This window comes from Tenrec ecaudatus, chromosome 16 (genome assembly GCF_050624435.1).
Source record: "Tenrec ecaudatus isolate mTenEca1 chromosome 16, mTenEca1.hap1, whole genome shotgun sequence".
Taxonomy (NCBI): domain Eukaryota; kingdom Metazoa; phylum Chordata; class Mammalia; order Afrosoricida; family Tenrecidae; genus Tenrec; species Tenrec ecaudatus.
In genome coordinates this window covers 16,190,451-16,211,969 of record NC_134545.1, presented here as the reverse complement: position 1 = coordinate 16,211,969, position 21,519 = coordinate 16,190,451, and the positions used below count along the sequence as shown (strand labels likewise).

The following is a 21,519-nucleotide window of genomic DNA, read 5'->3' as shown; positions in this document are numbered from 1 at the left end:
GTCTTTTGCTCTGTTGTATACAATCACTGTGGGTCAGAATCAACTTGAAGGCACCTCACAACAACAGTGTTAAAACGATTGCATTTATAATCTGCAATAAAATCATACTCTTCAACGGATGTTTGTGATGATACACGCTCAAAGATACTTAATGATTATCTCCCCTTCTCATCCACTTGGGAAGAGGAGTTGAGTCCGTGCAGGAAGCAACTGGAAAAACCGAGACTGGAAACTTCACTATGTGGATAGTTGGTCCACTGCAAAAAGCAAAGTGCTTAAAAATCGCCAGATCATTGCAGAATCCTTACACAGGCGTTATAATAGCAAGAATGACTAATAAGTATTAATGGCCGGGGACAAGAGAACACACTATTCACCTTAATGCATTAGTCATATTAGGAACGCTTGCACAATATTACTCATGTAAACATCATTAGCCCCAGTCAGAGGCAGTTGGCTGAGCCCAATACTGGACTCAGCTCTGGTCTCTCTGTGCCCCCTCCTTCCAGATGTGCAGGGGCGGGGACTCTCAGGGACACGCCCACACTGTGCTTCGAGGAGCCAATTGGCGCGTAGAAGGCGGGGCCCCGAGAGCGACAACGCCGCTGTCCAATAGTCGGTGAGCCAGGCCAGCGCCTGGGCCAATGGGCTCGCTGCCCTGAGGTGGTCGGAAGTGGTGAGGCGGCTGGGGGCCGTTGTGGAGTGTGGGGGCTGCCTGAGAGGATCGGTACGGTGGCTAGCGGTTTTACCTCTCGATCTCCCCGCGCGTCTCAGGTGAGGTGTGGCGGCGGCCCCGCGCCGAAGCCGCGTCCAGCCTCCGTATCGGAAGGAGGGCAGCTTCGGGAGGACGGATGGGTGAGGGTTGAGGGCCTAGGCCCCGGGGGTCGCGGCCTCGAGGAGGACGTCGTCGGCGGCGCGTCTCTGAGAGGCCGCGTCGCCACTTCAGGGAAGAGAAGCCTTGGGCGTCCGGGCGGCGCCGCCCCCCTCCGGGCCTTGACCGCCGAGCGGACCCGGGCTTTGCTGGGCGGGGCTCTGGCCTGGAGGTGGTGGTGGGTGGTGGGTGGTGAGGGGGCCGCGCGGGCATAGCGGGTGGGAGGAGGGTGGCCTGGTGTGACTCGGACAGACGGACCCGGGTGTGCGTGCCGGCTCCGACGGGCGGAGAGCCGCCGGCTGGTTGGAGGGACGCCCGCCCTCCTGGTCTGTAAAGTGGGGAGCTCGCCAGTCGGCCTCGCGGGTCGTGGTTGAGGGGGGAGGGGTATGTGTGTGGGGGAGGGGTAAATTATGTGGAGGGGAGGGGGGAAGGGAGCCAAATGGAGTATTCGGGACTTCCTAGACGCGAACGCCTTTGTGAACGCCTACCCCGGGACGCCCCAGCCCCAGCCCCAGCCTGGTGGGCGAGAGCCACCCTCAATTCCCTGAGGCAGGGGGCGGGTGGCACCCCATGGGGGTAAGCTCTGCTGCCCCACCCCCACGCCCCTGCAGCAAAACACACCCCTGAAAACTCAATCTAGGGAATCGACCCCCCCCCTCAACAAGAGGTTCTCCCCTCCCCCTCCGCTCCCCACCCCACCCCCACCGCCGGTGAAAATCTTGAGGAGCCAAAGTCACTTCTGTTTACTCCCTAGCCTTTGGGGGTGGGTGGGTGGGGGTGGGGCGTCTCATCACCTGCCCGCCAGCCGCCTGAGAGGCCCGCTTGGTTAGGGTCGTTCCCACGCTGACGGCGCCGGAATTTGACCCCCACACGGCTGGCTCCCCTGCCCGGCAGCCATCCCCAGCTTTCCTTCGTGATTTCGAAGGAAGGGACAGCCCCGAGAATCGAGGCCTCTCCACACCCCGCCGGAGGAGGAGGAGTGTTTTCCGCGCGCGCGAGTTGTTTTCGCCAGCCCACACGGCACTTCCTGGTTTCCGAGGCGGCTTGGGTTTAGGAATAGAATCCAGGAGCATTTCGGCCCTTCTTGTTTTATTCTGCTTGCTTGTGAGTCCTCCCAAAGCTGCCTTTACTTTCTCTTTCGTCTTCTCGGCGCCACACCCGCTACCAGCGTGGGTTTCCCCGTCGCTCCCATCCGCTTTCTTCCCTTTCCTTATCCAGGGCTCTTCCTTTCAATGTCGCCTCCGCAGAAAGCCCCCAACCACTCCTAAGGTTTCTCAGTACCTGGAACAGCCATCCTGGCTGGGATGATTTTTCTTCCTCCTAGAATCCTTCAATTACACCCCCCACTAAAAAAAAAAATTAGAGGAAAAAAAGAAAAGGCTAATCCCATTTGTGTACTAGCCCATCAAAATCCCTACTTCAAGTTATATTTGCTTGCTCATTGTTTTTAGAGGGCAAACACTATTTTTCTTTAATTTTAAAGTATCCATTAGTGTTGGTGACATTAACATCACCAGTAATATTAAGTCAGTTGACATCCGATGTCTTCTGACATGACTCATCCAGATGGACATAACGTCAGATCTACTGCCTTCCTTGTTAAAAATATATAGCCTGAATTGAATCATGAGGAAAAAATGGGAGAAAGCCATATTGAAGGCCGGTCTGTAGAACCAAGTGGCTTGTATGCTTAACAAAGTCATGAAAGGAAAAACAAAACACCCCCCAAACCAAATTTCTCCCTCGCCCTTTTTTTTTAAACCAAATCTCTTTGCTGTTGATTTTGACTCCTAGCTAAGCTGCGTGCTTCAGAGAAGGGCTGCTCTTAAGGCTTTATAAGGCCATGGGGCAATGGTAAGCTCAGAGTTTGGTGGTGTGAGCCAATTCCAACTGCTCAGCAAGAGCAAAGGCCTGGCAATCTCCTGCAAAGAGCACAGCCAAGGAAGCATGAACGGCAGCTGTCTGTCATAGGGCTTCTGTAAATTTTTAATGGACTTGATTTTAACCAGCGTTCTGCATAGAAATAGACAAATGTTTAACATTTGGTGTTGGAGTGCTCATGGAAAGATGGGAGAATTATCCCAGATTAAATGGAATTAAAGAGAAGTAATAAATGCACTGTGTGATCCTGGATTGGATCCTGGGTAAAAAAAAAAAAGAAAGAAAGGTGTTGGTGGACAATTAGTGAAATTTGAATAAGGACTAATTACTAGTTTTGGTTTTCTGGTGGCATTGTGGGTGGGGTGGGCTTTGGTGTGCTAACTGAAAGATGAGTAGTTCAAACCCATCAACCACCTCACAGAAGAAAGATGATGCTGGCTGCTTCAGTAGAGATTGAGTTTGGAAAAGTGAGGAGCACTTCTGCTCTGACCTGTGGCATCAGAATCCATATGATGGCAGTGTTATTTTTAAAATCAGTTTTTATAAGTTGAATTATTTAAAAATGGAAATTAAATTAGCAAAGAGAAGGAAAATCCCATGTGTGTGTTGGGCAGTAAGTAATACTTTGGTTTGGGTGTGTTTTCTGTGCACTGTTTTGTTTTGGCATGTCATTCTTAGCAGAAACGAAAGAGAAAGCTCATACTTCTCCTTTGTGACTTTTAGGGAAACCTAAAGATGGCTGAATTTCTAGACGACCAGGACACTCGACTGTGTGACAACTGGTAAGAAATGAAATGTGAGGGGTGCTCCTGGAGTGAGTCGACTTAGTGTTTACAGTTGGAATGGTGGCCATGTTATATGTAAATGTGTGGAACTAGAGCTTTTAAAGAATTTGAGGTGAGTTGTCTGTGTTAGTTTAACAAGATGCTTGCTTTGAGGTAGCATAGAATAGGGAATGGAGGGAGGATATGAGTCAAGACTCTGGATCTGATCCTACCCTGTCATAACTAGTCACTCTCAGCAAGACCCTTGACTGCTGTGGAATTTCACTTTTCTGATATACAGAGAAGAGAGCTCAGTTTTAACTCTTTAAAAGGATGTTGTTGAAGGAACATGCCTGTTTCTTTATAAAGGTGTGGGAGAAATGTCTAATTGAACTCAAAGCAGTTAGATATATTATCAAAGCTATTAGTGAAGTTTGCATACAGTCTTGAATGTAAATCTTTCTGTTTCAGTATTTTTCACTAAGCTATTAACCAGAAAGAACAGCTCTTTTCCTGCTGAAGTGAAACTTGGCAATTAATAATCAGCTGACTTTTCCTCGCCCCAACTACCATGATCCAAATTCTACCTTGAAGGACTAGATAGGGCAGAGGTTGTACACTGGTGCATATGGGAACTGGAGGCACAGGGAATCCAGGGTGGACGATACCTTCAGGACCAGGGGTGTGAGGGGCGATGATGGGTGAGTGGGTTGGAGGGGGGGAACTGATTACAAGGATCCACATGTGACCTCCTCCCTGGGAGATGGACGGCAGAGAAGTGGGGGAAGGGAGACTCCGGATAGGGCAAGATATGACAAAATAATAATCTGTGGATTATCAAGGGCTCATGAGGGAGGGGGAAGCGGGGAGGGAGGGGGGAAAAAGAGGACCTGATGCAAAGGGCTTAAGTGGAGAGCAAATGCTTTGAAAATGATGAGGGCAAAGAATGTACGGATGTGCTTTATACAATCGATGTAAGTATATGTGTGGATTGTGTGTGATAAGAGTTGTATGAGTCCCTAATGTTTAAAAAAAATCAGCTGACTGCTGGTGGGGACTTTAAGAAGTTACTTTGGTATTTTAGGAATAAGCAAGTGCTCTTATTGAAAGATTTAAATTTTAGAAGGGGGTGGACAAAGCAGAACTGTCGTGCTATGTTTAGCTTACCAAATTGTGGTAGGAACAAAATAGAACATGGTATAAGGAAACTAGTTCAACGCGAGATTGGAGAGAGGGTCAAGCCAGGTAGCAATTTTTGTTGGACTTTTTTTCAACTTTCAGCCAAAGTGAAAATGTAATTAGAGCAACTGCAAGGAATTAAGATTTCATTTCCTTGAGGGTGTCTGGCCTTATATTTCTTCCTAATATGCCACTTTTTACCATTTCATAAATTACTTTGAGTTTGTCTACAAAGCAAGCAAGAAACAATATTGTGATTTTATGAGGAAGTGGACTTACTGGCTTTAGTATTGGGTAAAATTTTTTCACTGGTCCAATTTGAAGGCATCTCAAACTTGACAGCCTAGAAATAATTGCAGAAGAATTTAAAAAAATGGTGAGTTAATGAAAACAGTATTTGTGCTCGCTTCGGTAGCACATATACTAAAATTGAAACGATAGAGCTTAGTGTGGCCCCTGCACAAGAATGACAGGCAAATTCGGGAAGTGTTACGCATATTAAAAAAAAAAAAGAAAACATAGTATTCAATGCCAGAGTATTAAAAAAGGGCAAATAGTGTTTGAGATCACTATTATAAAAAGTCAAGAAAAGTTTTTCACATAAAAAGAAAATATTCTTTGGTTGCTACCTGGGGTGGAAAGGAGAGCTAGGGTAAATTATTAACTAGAGGGTAGACAAGCATTAACTTGGCGGAAGGGGAAGGGACTACACACTAAGCGAGAGGTCAGCACAAAGGTGACAAGAGGCAGGGGAAGACCGGGAGTACAAGAGTTAAAGGCCACGGAGGTAAATACTGTTATATCTGCAATCCTGCAATGACAGTGATCTACAAGTGGAGGAAAAGACAGCAAGCTGAACAGATGTGGGAAGGACTATATCCACAAATACGTGTAGATTTGACAGAGGATATATCTATATTTGTAATGACATCGCAAATGTGAGGTAACATTGCAAAGAATGAAAATTCCAAAGCATCTGTTCATGAGTACACAGACCAAGAGACAGTAGCTTGAAAAGAGGAAAGGGATACTGAATAGTTTAAAATCCGAAAAGGTGTTCATTAAGGTTGTCTTCACTGTAATTGTTCAGTCTGTGAGCCCTGGTGGGATAATGTATTGTGAGTTGGACTGCTGATTGCAGGGTTCGCAGCTCAGAGCTACCAATTACTGTGAAAGAGGAAGATGAGGCTATTTTTGTTCCCATAAAGACTTGCAGCTTCAGAAACCCAAAAGGCAGTTGTACCCTGTTCTGTGAGTCAGATGACTTGATGGTGGTGTGAGGGAGTGATGTTGAGCAAAAAATCCTAAAGTCTGGACTACATGAAGAAGAAGTTGGCATCAAGTGTGGAAGAAGGCTTCTTAACCTGTGACATACAGATGACACAATCTTGCCTGCTGGAAGAGAAGAGGCCTTCAAGCACTTTTACTGATCAAGATCAGAGATACAGCCTTCATTCAGTATGGATTACAATTCAGTATAAAGAAAACAAAACAAAAAAATCCTCAAAACGGAACCAGTAAATATAATAAGCAGAAAAGATTTAAATAGCTCTTATATTTTACTTGAATTTAGTCAATGCGCATGGAAGCAGTAGTCCAAAAAAACCAAAATCCAAATAGCGTATTGCACTGGGCAAATCAATTGCATAAGACCTCTTCAAAATGTAAAAGAACAAAGATGTCACTTTGAGGACTTCAGCACTCCTTAACCCAAGCCGTGCTACTGAAGAAGAGACCCAGAATCTTAGTACTTTGTGGTGTTTTTTTTTTTTTTTTAGTATTTCCTGATTTTAATTGCTATCTTTCAACCATTTTATGACATTGTAATGAAAATAAGCATAAGTCCATGGAGGTGAGGTTATTGGATTACATATTTTAGTATATGATTTCATGGGTCAAAAAACACATTTTTAAGCAGTTAGTATTTTTCAGCAGTTTATTACTACTTAAAACTATCAGTATTTTTAAAAAAATACTACCAGTATTTAATGTATTAGAGTACAAGTGCTCCTTACTTACTGGCTATTATCCAACAATTAGCATTTAAGGCAATAATTAAAAAAAAATCTAGTCACCTGTTTTGTGCATTAACATATGTCCCATGTATTGAAGGCTGACATGCAAGTACTGGTTGTGATGGTCTGGCTTTTAATAGTTTGAACAAGTTGTTTCTCAGTAGTTTGGCTGTTAGATAATTTGTTAGTTATGTGATGATGTCATCTTCCATTTTGTGATCTGATGTCATCCTCCATTTGCATATGACATCTATTTGTGCGTTATGACCTGGTCTTTGGGACATAATATTGATCAGTGAGAAGTGGGTGTACTAGTTGCACTAATTAACAGGATTTACTAATAGGAATTTTTGTTAATAAGTTTTAAAAATAAATTTTAGATGGTAACTTATTTCTAACTCTAAGCAATTATATTTTTAATATTTTATGGTTTAAATTTTTAACTGAATTAATTAAAAACCAGTGGTTCCCTTAGGAAGCTAGGAATTTGGGCGAATCCTGGGAAGTAAATCTATCAAATCATTGGTAGTTTTCTTTTTCCATTTGAGTTTTCTTCCTGTCTCTCTCAGTTCATTGTTTTTTTGTCCCCTTCTAATTTTGCTTTAAGAATTACCTTGGTTAAAAAATAAAAATTACCTTGGCAGTGCCCTGAGCCTATTAATTGCACCAAGATGAAAATGAATTTGCATTTTTTAATCTTTCATGTAGGAGTATGGCCATGACTGGAGGCATGCTAGTCATCCTCCTGTTAAATATTATTAGACTATGGATGGAGACTAACACTGTAGATGAGAAACAAGCAGTCAGCAATGGAGTGTGAGAGAGGGTCCTGCAGTGTTCACCTTTAGAGGTAAAACAAGGATATTAAAGATTTGTGTAACTGTTCTGTTCAGTATTTAATTTTTCTGGTATTTTATTCTAGTTGGCTTATTTCTAGCAGAGCATATAATTCACATACAATTCAATAGTTCAATCACATCAAAGAGAGTTGTACAATCATCTTCACAATCAGTTTTAGAACATGTTCTTCATTCTTGTGCTCATTGATAAATTAGCTCCCCATTACTCTCCAGTCATACCTCAAGGAATTAATTTGATCCAGTTACCGCCTCTGTGGGTTTACTTACGCTGGATTTCATAGAGAGAAAAACATTTTTTAACATAGAAAAATAACAGTAAAACAAATCTCATTTAAAAAAGTAGAAAATATTAAAAACTAGAACAAATTTAAAATGAATCCAAAGGGAAATGAAATGGTAAGTGATACGTTGCTAAATTCTAACCCAACTGTATCTGTAATTCATTTTTTAATGTATGCTACATGATAGCAAGCTATTCATCCCTCAGGTTTATGGTCAGAAGGGATTCACCAGAGGTTTAATCCATATGTATTTCCCTTTTACTTTTTTTAAAGCTGATATAAGTTTCAAATGGGGCAAAAGGGGTGATCAAGTGATGGACATTTTAACCTAACTACATCTGCCTTGATAGACTTTACAGTGCTCCCTTTCTGCTAACAAGGGGATTCACTGGTGACTTAATCCACAAATGGATTGTGGGCATTCACTACCACCATGAGCCTTCTGCAAACCAGATGCTCACAATTTAAGCTTATACCATTTCTTCCCTCAGATCTGCATTTTTTTATTCACGATCCTTGGATAATCCAGGCTGGTGTGCTTCTTCTGTGTGGATTTAGTTGATGCCGCACTGAGACGGCAGCTTGTCTGAATTTATTCCTTTATAGGCACGGTCTTTTAATGCAGTCTACTGTAGCTGGGTGGTGAGGTTGGAGTTTTCCAGTGGTTAATCCAAATGAGTAAAAGGCAGGCGTTAGGGATGTAAAGTGCCTCTTGTTGGATTATATTGCATTCTTTTCACGTGTAGGTGGTCTTACTCTGTCATAAAATATACCTAGGCAGAGAACATGTTCTTGACTAGTATCCAGCCTGCCTTAAACGGCATGTGAACATAAAAGACACCATTTGCCTTTCTTCTTTAATTATCCCAAAAGCTGGCATCTGTTCCAATAGTATTTTTTGGTTTGATTTTATGATTTTATAAAATAAAATCCATTGAGAGTAAATGACTTAAAAGTTAGAGTGAAAATCCATGGTAGTCATTTTTCTTACCCTGGACTCTTGTCATTCTGCTTTGGAGCATGGATCATTCTGGAAAAGCCTAGCCCAGCTCTTCTTGGCAGCTGGCTTTGTGCTGTTGTTTTTGTCTGGAAAATGACGCTGTCTAGAAAGTGAGGCCGAGCTTTTGTAGGCGGTGCATAGTACTAGTAGCTCACAGAGTGTCGGACAGAAGTCCCCAAACCTTCCAGATCTAATTGCTGTTCTGAAAAAACCAAAGTGGTAACAATCTTGAGCTTATAGACTAGAAACTAATTAGAAGAGAAATAATGGAGATCAAAGATTGGAAGGAGAGATTTTATGTGATGTCATTGTGCAGGAAAAGTATTTGATTAGGCAGTAATTCTTGCCCTTTTGTCGGTTTCTATAGCAAAAAAGAAATTCCTGTGTTTAATTTTACCATCCATGAGATCCACTGTCAACGGAACATTGGTGTATGCCCTGTCTGCAAGGAACCATTTCCCAAATCTGACATGGAGACTCACGTGGCTACGGAACACTGCCAGGTGAACCCCACAGTACACCTGCACGTTCAGCAGTATGTTCTACTTGATGTTGTATGCTCTGTTACCATGGAACCAAAGTATTGATTCTCACATCTTACCTTAGGTGACTTGCAAATGTAACAAGAAGCTGGAGAAAAGGCAGTTAAAGACTCACGAGGTAAGTCTCGAGGCACTCTAAGGGAGGCGCCAGTCCTACTGAGATAAGAGTCACCTGCAGAGCAGAAAGCCAGTCTGGTGTAGTCTTTGTTGACTCTCAGCCCCCATTCACGCTGTCTCTCAAAGCTTTACTCTTCTACCATGGCCAGATTTGCTCTGAATCTCTTGCAGGTCTGTTGTTCCCTTTAGACCTGAGAGTCTTTAAAGCTCTCTCAGTTCTTTCGGGGTTTGGCTATTGGTGACCTCACTGAGTGCCAAACCAGGCCTGGGTGCCAGTGTGCTGCAGCTTCCGTGGCACACAGCCTGCCTTTTACCTTATAATTTCATGTTGACTTTGTTGATTTTGGTTCTTGCGTAATATGATTGGCACACCCAAAGAAATTCATCAGAGAACTCCCCCCCCCTTTATTGTGAAGGTTTAGAGCAAACCAGTTTTCTAGTCAATAACTCATGTACATTTGTTTTATGTCATTGATTGTCGTTCCACAATGAAACGTTCCTTAACCCACTTCCCTGTTTCCCATTTCCATTCTGCCTTTTCTAACTCTGTCTTAACATAAGTGTTACTCTCTTCATCTCTCTCACAGCCAGTGAGTCAGTGTTGACTATTAGCAATCCCCTGTGGGTTTTCAAGACCATAACTGTTTATGGCCTTTCTCCTGAAGAGCTACTACTGGTGGTTTCGAACTGAGACCATGTGGATCACAGCCCAGTGCTCCCCATCACTACATCCCAGGGCTCCAGTGGTTGATTATTCTAAGGAGTGTGTACCTCCCATGTCTGTTGTTTGACTGCTTGGGGTGTATAGCATGGAGAAATAATAGCCGAGACACAAAAAGATACATGCTCACTTATGTTCATTGCAGCGCTATTTACATGAGAAAACGATGAAATCAACCTAAAGGTCCATCAGTGGAACAATGGATAAAGAAACTATGGTATATGCACACAAAATTTAGTACTCTGGTGTTAAAAATAATGAAAAATAATCTGTAAAACCCCAATAACAGGATGAACCAGGACAACTTTAAGCCTAGTGAAATGACAAATATTGTTTGATAATCACTATTATAAAATGTCTAGATTTTCATACTAAAACATTCTTTGAATGTCACCAGGATGGGAGGAAAAGGGAAAGTAAATTACTAGCTGGGGGGGGGGGTTAGATGTGTTAATTTGGGGACGGGGGGGGGGTAGGACAGTGCACAGTAAGGAAAGTGGGCTAAAAATGATGAAAGCAGGGGAAGACACTGGGAGAGTGCAATATTTGAAACCATTGTACACACACAAGTACCATAGTATGCACAATTCTGTAATAACGGCCATCTAGCAGTAGGTGAGGAGCTGTGGGGGTGTGATGACCAGGCATTGGACTGCCATCTGCAAGGTCAGTAGTTTGAAACTACCAGCTACTCCTCCGGAGAAAAAGGTGACTGGCTGTCTATGCCCATAAAGGGTTACAGTCTCAGAAACCCACAGAGACCGCTTTACCCTGCCCTGTAGGGTCACCATGAGTTGGAATTCTAGTCAGTGACAATTTTTTATGAGTAGGTAGATGGCTTGAAGAGACATAACACAGGCTGAATGAGTCTAGGAGGGAGAGTGGGTCCAAACCCATGAATGTAGGTCTGACAGGATATTTCTAGTACTTATGTACGCTGTAGAATGAGTGTGGTAGAGCAAACAGGGTGAAGTCATGGGATCTGGGAACTCTGGGCCATTATCTCCGGGGACCAAGGTCAGCTGACATGACGTCATCCATGAAGATGGTGTTCTATGCCCTACTTGGGTGAGTAGCAACTGTGGTTGTAAAATCTCACCAGCAGGGGAGGAAAATTCACCAGCAGCCATCTAAGGTGCAACTGTTGGTCTCTCCCTGTTGAAAGGAAAGAAGAGTGATGACAATGGAAGAATGATTATGAAAATAATTAGTCTTATGGACTGATGTGTCAAGCACCCTGAGATAAGAACTAGATGGTGCCTGGCTATGCGCTGTGACGACGAACTGCTTTTAAGACCCCTTACTACTCACAAAGTGGTACATTGTAGCACACAAACAGATAAGGCAGTGTCACATTGCAGGGCTCACAATCAATGACATGAAACAAAACATGAATTTTTGAATGGCACGCCGCGCCCACTGTCTTAAGCTGATGACTAGGTGGTAGTTACGCAGGAGTTGGCATGTATGTACTGTAAAAATTCATCACTCTGCACCCCATCTGTGTATTTCACTCTTTTAAAACACACTGATTTATTTGATTATACTTAAATTGCTTTTAGTTATAACAGGTGGTTTAGGTTCAATACAGAAAATTTACAGTAAAGTATAAAAGGAAAATTAGAACCTCTTAATAACCCAATTACAGCTGCCTTTTTTTTCCTTTCTTTTTTTGGTGTCCAATCCAAGAGGCTGGTAGGTAATGACTGAAGTCACATTAAAAAAAAATAGTATTTTTCTGGACTTGAGCATCTGTCTGCCCTGTTAAACTTTCCTGCTGCCTGCTCTCCTGGCCTCTCTCCCAGCTCTTTCTGGGAGGCCCTCAGTGATGTGCAAACACTCTTGTGGCTCAGTACAGCACCGGCCTAACATTCTTGCAAGCTAAGGCCAGAATGATTTTACATCAGAGCAGACTAGCTCTGTAGAACGTACAAAACAGTTTATAAAACTACAAGGTTATACTTCGTTTGCTGCTCTGGGGAATTTGAGAACTTTACAGGGAGCTTGTGCTAGAGATCATTGCTCTTGTTTCTGAGGAACTTAAAAAACAGTCGTTAAAATTTCTTTTCTTCTACGGATTGGCGTTATATATCAACATGAATTAAAATGTCAAAGCCTTAAAGAACATAGTCAAAAGTACTGTCCTCCAGCTACCCTTTTTCAGTGCTTAGCTTGGGCCGAATAAGGACTAGTGGAAAGTTCCGCTCTTTGTCACAGTAGTTGTATCTCAACTTTGGAAATGTTGCTCCCTTTATATTCTGGGGATTCCTTGCTTCTTAGGACAGTTGAAAACTGGCGCTGGCTACTCCTGTGCAGCTTTGACAGTCACTGCCCGCTCTGATTTCCAATCACTTCCCTGCTTATGGGCACCTAAGATTAACTTGGAGTCCTGAGCGAAAGGAGAGTTGGAGATGTGACTTTTATATATCAACAGCTGGCTTTCTTGATGTTTGTTCTGGGTTTCTCTGATTGATCTGAATTACTGTGCGATGGGTGCACAAAATGTGATGGCTGGGTGACTGAGTGGATTCCTTTTAAGAATTTGTGCCGTCGCTGCCACCACCACTGCTTCCCCCTCAAAACACAAGTTTCCTTTGGAGAACCTTGGAGCAGGGACAGGAGGGGACACACTGCTACTAAACACATAAACAAGTACGGCAGGTGAAGCTAGAGCTGCCATCGAGCCGGTGCGGACTCATAGCGACCCCTGTTGGTTTCCAAGACTAACTGGTCACAGGAGTAAAAGCCCAGTCTTTCTCCCGCAGAGCAATGCGTTAACCAGTATACCATCAGGGGAAAAATTGAACTTGATTTGCCCTTAACTAATCGACTACCTACCCTCCTTTTCCCATACATGTTTGTAAACTGATCCGTTCTGTGCATTGCAGGAGACCGAGTGCCCTCTGCGGCCTGCCCTCTGCCAGCATTGTGATTTGGAACTTAGCGTCCTCAAACTGAAGGAACATGAAGATTACTGTGGGGCCCGGACAGAGCGGTGTGGCAGTTGCGGACGCAATGTCTTGGTGAAGGATCTGAAAACACACCCTGGAGTGTGTGGGCAAGAAGGGAAGGAGAAGGAAGATCCTGTTGCCCTGCCTCCTAATGCTGCTGCTGATCCATGGGGTCAACATGGAATGTGGATCACATCCCATCTCCTCAGACAGATGGAGGCTCTGGACCCGCCCATGAGGCTACCCCGCAGGCCTCTGCGATGCTTTGATGCCGAGCTTTTACATAGTAGGACTACCAACCAAAGGAACATGGCAACGCAGTTTCCAATTCAGAATAATTTGTGTGAGTCCTGTTTGGGTTCAGGAATCTAGAATGGTGGCCGGATCTCAGAGGTCATAGGTACCAAGAGGCTGAAGAACAGTATGAGACCTAACTGTAGCTGTGTAATAGTGGGAGAATACCTGACTCTGGGTGACAGCCTCTCATTCCTGGATTACTGTCAGGGTTAATGACATGGAAGGTGGTCATGCTCTCAATAGCATTGGGTATTTACTGTGTGCCGTGGGTCTCTGAAGTGCTTTACCACCCCTGATAATGAAGTTCTTAACAGTCTGACAAGGGGGAGGCACTTTTCTCATTGGACAGATCAGGAAACATTGTCAACTTAGATGTGACTTGCCTAAGTTCACATAGCTAATAAGTGATGGAGCTAGGATTTGAATTCACACAACCTGACCTCATACTTAAGCTCATTCTAACAGAAAGTCTATGGGGCAGAGTTGAGCTGCCCCTGTGGGTTTCTGAGACTGTTTATTGGAGCGGAAAGCCTCATCTTTTCCCCCTGGTGCAGCTAGTGGCTTTGAACTGCTGACCTTGTAGGTGTCCCAATGTGTAGTGGATTTTCCAGTGCAGTGTCAAATAGTTAAAGCTTAATAACATTGCTTAGTAAAGGTCCAGTTAGAATGGTAATGGATCTTTTTCTGAAGGCAGACTTGTCATGTGGAACTCTATGAAGGTGGAGGACCATGGGCCGGCAGAGTTGGGCCTCTTGTTCCTGCCCAGATACTTAGAATCCTTACTAGTCTTTGCAGGCCTGGGCATAAACTATGGACTTGGAATCTTTCCCATGTATTTTGAGTGAATTTTTTCCCCCCCTAGTGGAAGAACAAGAAAGGCAGGAGAGGAATAGAGGCCGCCAGACCCCCAAAGGTGGTGGTGAAGATAGTGCAAACTTGGACTTCATGTTGGCCCTGAGTCTGCAGAATGAGGGCCAGGCTCCCCACGGGGCTGAACAGAACATCTGGAGGGCCATCTATGAGGCAGACCAGTCCCGTGGTGGGGCCAGTGTTCTGAGTGACATCAAGGGTCAGTTTCTTTGTTCTTCACTAACGTCCGTTTCTGTGTTACTGCACCACACTGCGCAGTTTCTTCTCTAGCTTTTTCTAACCTGTTCTTAATGTGTTCGTGTAGATTTTTCCTGCCAGGATTTTGTGTTTTCGTTTCTTAATTATATTTGGTTCTGGTTTTCAGCCTGCTTAATTTTTTAAAAATATCTTGTGGTGGTGTCTCTCAGTTCCTCTTTAACGTGTCTTTAAACATGCTTACGCTTTTCATTGCCATCTTTATTGCTGTGCCGTTTTCTGGTGCGATCTTCTGGCTGGCACCTGGGTGTGTGACCAACCTGGTAAATTTGTTTGTAGCTTGGGATTTTAAAAACCATCAATGTGAATTTATATAAAAATGTAGGTATTAAAAAAATCACATAAAAAACGCTGAAAACTTAAGTGTAGGCTCTGACCACAACCCCCTGAATGATCAAGCTGTACTTACTCTAGTGGATACTTCTCTTTTCTACCCAGAGCCAAGTCTAGCAGCGCAAGTGTCTCTCTCCTGCCCTGCTGACCCCACTATATGGGGACAACTTGGTTTAGATGTCTCTATTTACCGCCTCTTGTAACTCAGTTTAAGTCTGCAGTTTGGGGTCCTGGGAAGATGTTTCAGAATATTTGTATGCCAGGAATGGATGAACCTTAACTTGGTTTTACAATAAGAATAATGTAAAAAAAAAAGAATGGAATTTACTTAAGTCTTTTTCCCGGGCATTGAGATTATGCATAGTCTATGGAAAAGCTCAGATCAGTGCCTCTGAATAACTCAATTAGCAGGTACACACCATATTCCATAGAGGAAGCTTTGGCCTAGGATTTGTCACTAGGTGGTTTCCTTTTGAGGACGTAGAGCCCCACCAATGGCTGCATCTTGGTAAAGTTGCTGGGTTGATAAGAGGTTGACATGAACCTTGTTGTGTGGCCTAATACCTAGGTGCTGCTGGCGAGACGCTGTTGCCTTGTGAGTTCTGTGAGGAACTCTACCCAGAGGAGCTGCTGATCGACCATCAGGTGTGTGGGGACACAGGCGGGGGCTGTCAGAGTGTGTGTGGCTAGAGGGGCTGCAGGCCACACTGGTTATTGCCATGCTGGCAATGGGAGTAGCTGCTGTGCTTTTGCCCTGGTGACCAACCTGGACCTGAGGGCAGCTCGGCCTCATTCACAGACAAGCAATGCTCCTTTCAGTGGCTTAGCTGCCCCCAGCCACGCTGATGTCCATCTCCAGAGACCCTCTGGGCTCGGCTCTGGGCTCTGCATTTACCAAGAGCCCTATTAAAGTATTGGCAGTTCTCTGGGAGGATCATGTCTTTCTGTCTGGCCTCCTCTTTTTAAAAATTTTTCTTTTTTATTGCCTCCTCAGCTCCCTCTAGACATTTTACTTGGAGGATACATGCCTGACTGTCTTTAACTGTGTGAACCCCTAAAGTTTATTTTCCCCTAAACCCTGTATGGTCCCTCTCCCCCATATTAAAGTTTTGTGAGTTCTTCTAGAAAATGTTCTGAGAAATAGATCTATGTACATACCGTATATACTCGAATATAAGCCGACCCGAGCATAAGCTGAAGTATCTAATTATTACCTGGGAAACCAGAAAAACTGATGGACTCGAGTATAAGCCTAGGGTGGGAAATGCAGGATGTGAATTAACACAGAGACCAGAGGGGAGAGACGGAGCGCAGCCACAGACACATCCTTACCAGTTCAGCTGCTGGCATAAGTGAATCACTTACCAGTGCTTCTGCGAATTGGAGCCGTCCAAGTCGTAGGACGGCTCTGATTGGTTAGATGCGAGTAAACATTCAAAGCCCTGCAGTGTCAGCGGGACTTTGAATGAACAGCAGAGGAATGGCAATCACCAGCGAGATGTTACACCTCGCTGGGTTACCACTGACCCGTGTGTTAAGCCAAACCCCAGTTATACGGTATATTTATATGTTAAGCATTAAGGTAGCAGACATTGGGCCTTTATTCAAGTACTTCCTCAACGTCAGAGCACTTTGTTCTAATAACCTGGCATTCTGTGCTGCTCACCTTCCTAACCTGATTGCTGAAGACAAAATGGGTGCGTAAGCAAATGTGGTGAAGAAAGTTCATGGTGCCAGGCTATCAAAAGATGTAGCATGTGGGGTCTTAAAGACTTAAAAACAAGTGGCCATCTAACTGAGAAGCAGCAAAATCTACATGGAAGTCAAACAACAGCCTGTGTGATCATGAAGTGTCAATGGGATCAGGTATCAGGCATCAAAAGATCCAGAACAAAGAAATCCTATCAATGTGAATAAGGGGTAGAGTGAAGTGGAGACCCAAAGTCCATCTGTAGAAAATTGGACCTCCCCTTACAGAAGGGTCATAAGGAAGAGATGAGCCAGTCATGGTGCTGTGTAGCACCGATGAAACATATAACTTTCCTCTAGTTCTTTAATGCTTCCTCCCCTCCACTATCAAGATTCCAATTCTACCTTAAAAATCCAGTTAGACCAGAGTATGTACACTGGAAACACAGGGAATCCAAGACAAACCCCTCAGGACCAATAATGAGAGTAGTGATACCAGGAGGGAAAGGGGAAGGTAGGGGGCAAAAGGGGGAATGGATCACAGTGATCTACATATAACCCCTTCCCTGGGGGATGGACAACAGAAAAGGGTTTAGGGAGGGAGATAGCGGTCAGTGGTAAGACATGAAAAAATAATTATAAATTTTCAAGGGTTTGTGAGGGAGGGGGAAAATGAGCTGATACCAAGGGCTCAAGTAAAAAGAAAATGTTTTGAAAATGACGGCAACCTATGTACAAATGTGCTTGACATGGATGGATTGTGATTCTAGCTATACGAGCTCTCAAAATGATTTATTAAAAAGAAAGTATATTTTGGGACTAGTTTTGGGTTTGTTTGTTTTCGTTTTTTCATTAACCTGTGCCTTTTTTTTTTAAAACCTTTTTGAATGGCAGACGAGCTGTAACCCTTCATGTGCCTTACCTCCGTTCAGTACGGGCCGCTCTTCCCCCAAAGTGATGGAGCGCCCTGATATCGTCTTCCAGAAGTTTCTGCAGCAGGCTAATGAGCTAGAGTCTCTGATGGGCCTGACCAGCTCACCCCCTGTGGAGGAGAGCATCATCATCCCCTGTGAATTCTGCGGGGTGCAGTTGGAAGAGGAGGTGCTATTCCATCACCAGGTAAGAGTTCTGGAGGCTGTCCAGCCTCTTAAGGAATCTGAGACTCAGGACCAGATGCTATTTTAGCTTTTTAAGCCCAGTTGCAGCCGGAGCAGGAGCCCACAGGCTGTGTCTGGCCATTCAGGCCCTGTGAGACGAGCTGCTCTCCTGATGGGTGCGTGTCTCAGGCCGTCAGGGTGTCGACCCTCTGGCACTAGGCTGAGGACTAGCACCCGGGACTCCGCTTAAGGCTGCCGAGGGGTTAGAGGGTCTCTGCCTGGGCGGGTCCGTCCTGAGGTGAAGAGGGCATTTGGGACTTGCAATCCAGGAGGCCTGGTCTTGGACTAGGGACCGCAAATAAAGAAGGACTCCAACCGGTTAGTGGCACCCAACACCTCTGCCCAGTCTTGTCGTGCGGAGCCAATACTGCAAGTGTATTCAGTGCCATCCATCTCGTTGGTGCTGTGTGGCTGCCAGTCGCAGGAACACTGCATTTTATTTTTGTAAGCAACTGCCTGTGCCCTTGGAAGACTGTGATATACACAACCTTGCAGGTGTTCTTGGGTCAAAGCAAAGAAATGCTTTTCTGGGTTTCAGCAACAGCCCTTCCTTCACCCATGCTCTGCTCAGCAAGTCCTGCGGACAGCCTTGGGTGTTCAAAGGAACGATTGCTCCTGTCCAGACCTGTGCCTTATGTGGGTCCCCAGGACACCCTTCTCAGAGGTTATCCCAGTTCCCTTCCAATAAGAAGGGGGATTTCCCAACCTGCTCTTCCTTCCCGTCCCTCCCTCACTGCTCCCCCGTCAGGAATGCTCACTCAGCAGCACTCATTCTGGGTTTTCTTTGTCAGGACCAGTGTGACCAACGTCCAGCTACAGCCAACAACCAAGTGACCGAGGGGTTTCCTCGACAGGATTCTCAACCTCCAGAGACCTCACCGGAGCTGCCAAGGAGGCGGGTCAGGCACCAGGGTATGAGCCCAGGGATCCACTGTTCGCTTTGGTCTACTGACCAGTGCTCGTCTGCTCCTACTGGGGGTTATTGAAGTTCACATTTGGCCAAGCACCACAGGTCTCCTGGAGGTGGAGCTGGCCGAATGGATTCCTAGGGTAATGACCTTGAGATCTCGTGGGGCGGTTTTGACCGTCGGACTCATGTAGCACAGGGCACTTGCTGTCTGTACTTCGTGGGCTCTTTGGCACCGATAGGCAGACATACTAGCATGGCTGCTCTTGGTTCGCCTCCCGGATACACAGTGAAACTTGGGCGCCTGGAGCGCATCGGGACTGCCTGGCTCTGGGCCCCACAAGTGTTCTTTCTGCCTTTGACAGAGTGCAGCCTCAGCACATTTGGGTCATTCCCTTTAGTAGGAAATCCTTACTTTTCCTCTGCTGACAGGTTTCCCACTTACACAGGCTTAGGGTACTCCAACTCACTCTCATCGCTGTTTCAGGGCCTCATCCTCCCACCCAGGCAAGTATCTTTTCAGAGCCCTGCTTGTGCACTGAGTTTGGTGAGTTGGGAGGCTGGGTCCGAGGCCTCAGGGAAGACTTGGGCAGGGTGGTCAAAATGTCCCCAGCAAGATCCTGAAGCCCATTGCTCTGCCCTGGCTCCAGTACGACAGCTCTGCCTCTCTTCTCAGGGGACCTGCCTGCCAGCTACATGGAGCTCATCAAGCAGGAAGAGGCTAAAGGGCCCACCTACCCTCTGCCTCCCAGCAGACCCATGAACAGTATGACAGCTCCCTGTAACCGAATGTCCAGGGCGATATCTGGCCCCAGGCCTGGGGGCCAGCCCAGCCCTCCTCGTGTGTTGAAACTCAACAACTCAGACAGCCAGGACATCCCGGGGCGGAATTGCAACAGCCATAATGGGGCCGTGGGCCCTGGGCACATATCAGCACTTCACCCTGTTCGAAATCTCTACCCAGAAGCACTTGTGTCCTCCTTCCCACGAGGGCCTGGGGGAAGATACGGAGCCAGGTACGAATAAACCGGCTGGAAAGAGAGTCCCCTCAGCCTTGACTGGGGTCAGGGAGGTCTGTTGGGAGAGGAAGTTTGTGGGCCTTAGCTGCCCCTCTTAGAATTTCCAGTCAGTACCCATGGCATCTTAGGAACCATTTCCAACCCCTTTCTTCCAGTGGTAGGAGTGAAGGTGGCAGGAACTCCCGAGTCAACCCCCCAGCCGCCAGCTACCGCAACAGAACCACCAAGGTAAGTAGACATCCAGCCCAGGATGCCTTCCCAGGGCCTGCCGCCCAAGAGTTGGGGGCTGACGGTGCTCTTAAAGTCGGAGGAAGAGCTGGAGACGAGGCTGGTCTGGCTGGAGGGCCTGGCTCTGCCGTCATGGCTTGGGATGAGGTTTCTCTAGGAGCAGACATGTGCAGGGCCCTGGGGAGGAGTGAAGGAGCCCTTCTGGTACACACTGGGTAAGCGTTCAGCTGCCAACAGGTTGACAGTTTGAACCCACCAGCTGCCCGCTGGGTGCAAGGACAGACACCCTTGCAGAGCGGGTCTGCTGTCCCCTAGGGTCACTCTGAGTGGCACTGACTCCATGACAACGGGTTCATTACACACCGAGCTGCACATGCTTCATTTTGTTTGTTCTGTTGGTTCCACAGGCACAAAGCTCCAAACAGCAGGGAGCTGGGGATACTGAGGAGGAAGAGGAGGAGTAACAGTGTTTCCCAAGCACCTCCCCTAGCTCCTGCCTTCCATGCCCAGCAGCACTGGCTGCGTGCAGGCCCCGCCTCTCCTGCCAGAGGAGTCTCGGAGTTTAACTTTTTCTAGGTTGTGGCCATTTTGTGTCTTTTGAGATTGTGCTGTGGGAGTTTGGGGGTCTGAGGGAGGGGGTGTGGAAAGGGTTTCTGCTGTAGCTGTCACTGCTTGGCAGCATTCACGTCGTTAGTCCACCAGGGCTCCACCTCTTTGCGTTCTGTCACCACTGCTTCCTGGTGCTTTGTGGGCCTGGTGGGAGGTGGCAAGGGTTTGGAAGCCCGGGACTCAGCAGTGAAGGCATTCTCTTTGCAGGAGGGGCTTGGGGAGACTTTTTTTTTTTACTATACTGCTCCTCCCAGTGGTAAAAATTGGGCCTCCTGGCCATGGGGAGGAGCTAACGGAGGTTCCCATATGTGAGTGAGAAACCAGGCTTTCGGAGGAGAGTTGAATCCGGGGCCGACAGAGCGGGGCTGACTTGAGCGGCTGCTTTGGCATTTGACATCACTGCCTTGGGCTCCACTGGGCAGCCTCTCTTTCTTGGGGGGTCTGGGGCTCTGTGCTCCTGCCAAGTCCACGCTGGATTCTGTCCTGGGCAGAACTGAGGCCTTAGCCCCCTGGCTGACCCTGAAAATCAAGTGTCAGCATCCCTCCCCCCTTTTTATTTGACTATTACAGGTAATTCACTTCCTTGTAATAGAAATAAAGTTTGTATTTGAAGTTCAGCTCAGTCTCTGGTTTCCTTCTCTGTGGTCTGTGGGGGTTCGGGGAGACAAGAGCGGGTGGTATCAGTCTGGGGGTGGGGGTAGAGGGTGAGCAGCCCTAGGCTCGCTCGGGGGTTTTCTTTAACTAGTAAATCCACACGAGCTCCTTCCTTAAAACCACCAGGCTCAAGGGGAAGTTTCTCTCAAACGGGGTTTTGGATGAGAGTGACTGACGTGTGTGTCAGCTCTGGTGATGATTTGAGAAGGAGAGCTTGTGTCAACTCAGGAGAGAACAGCAAATTCCTCAAAAGTGCTGACAGTTACATTTCTCTTTACCTTTCCTACAAATGGAGCCTTGATCGTGGGGGAGCATACAC

General features: G+C 46.0%; 1 protein-coding gene and 1 non-coding gene across 2 annotated transcripts; both read left to right on the top strand.

Moving 5' to 3' along the window:
* The first annotated feature begins 641 nt into the window (after window positions 1–641).
* TRAFD1 (TRAF-type zinc finger domain containing 1) lies at window positions 642–21,163 on the top strand. The gene is made up of 12 exons (XM_075533593.1): window positions 642–774; window positions 3,476–3,534; window positions 9,219–9,354; window positions 9,458–9,511; window positions 13,120–13,525; window positions 14,342–14,548; window positions 15,506–15,582; window positions 17,521–17,745; window positions 18,575–18,695; window positions 19,367–19,706; window positions 19,865–19,937; window positions 20,345–21,163. Exons 2-12 carry the CDS (start codon window positions 3,488–3,490, stop codon window positions 20,399–20,401), a joined length of 1,743 nt encoding a protein of 580 aa, XP_075389708.1. The 5' UTR covers window positions 642–774; window positions 3,476–3,487; the 3' UTR covers window positions 20,402–21,163.
* On the top strand, window positions 5,095–5,196 carry LOC142430020 (U6 spliceosomal RNA). The gene has a single exon (XR_012780511.1). It is a non-coding gene; the product is annotated as a U6 spliceosomal RNA (small nuclear RNA).
* Window positions 21,164–21,519: the final 356 nt, after the last annotated feature.

Coding starts and splice junctions, on each gene's coding strand:
- TRAFD1 (XM_075533593.1), top strand. CDS start 3,488: ATGGCTGAATTTCTAGACGACCAGGACACTCGACTGTGTGACAACTG. Junction 17,746..18,574: donor AGGTGCTATTCCATCACCAG/GTAAGAGTTCTG, acceptor TTTCTTTGTCAG/GACCAGTGTGACCAACGTCC. Junction 19,938..20,344: donor ACCGCAACAGAACCACCAAG/GTAAGTAGACAT, acceptor TTGGTTCCACAG/GCACAAAGCTCCAAACAGCA.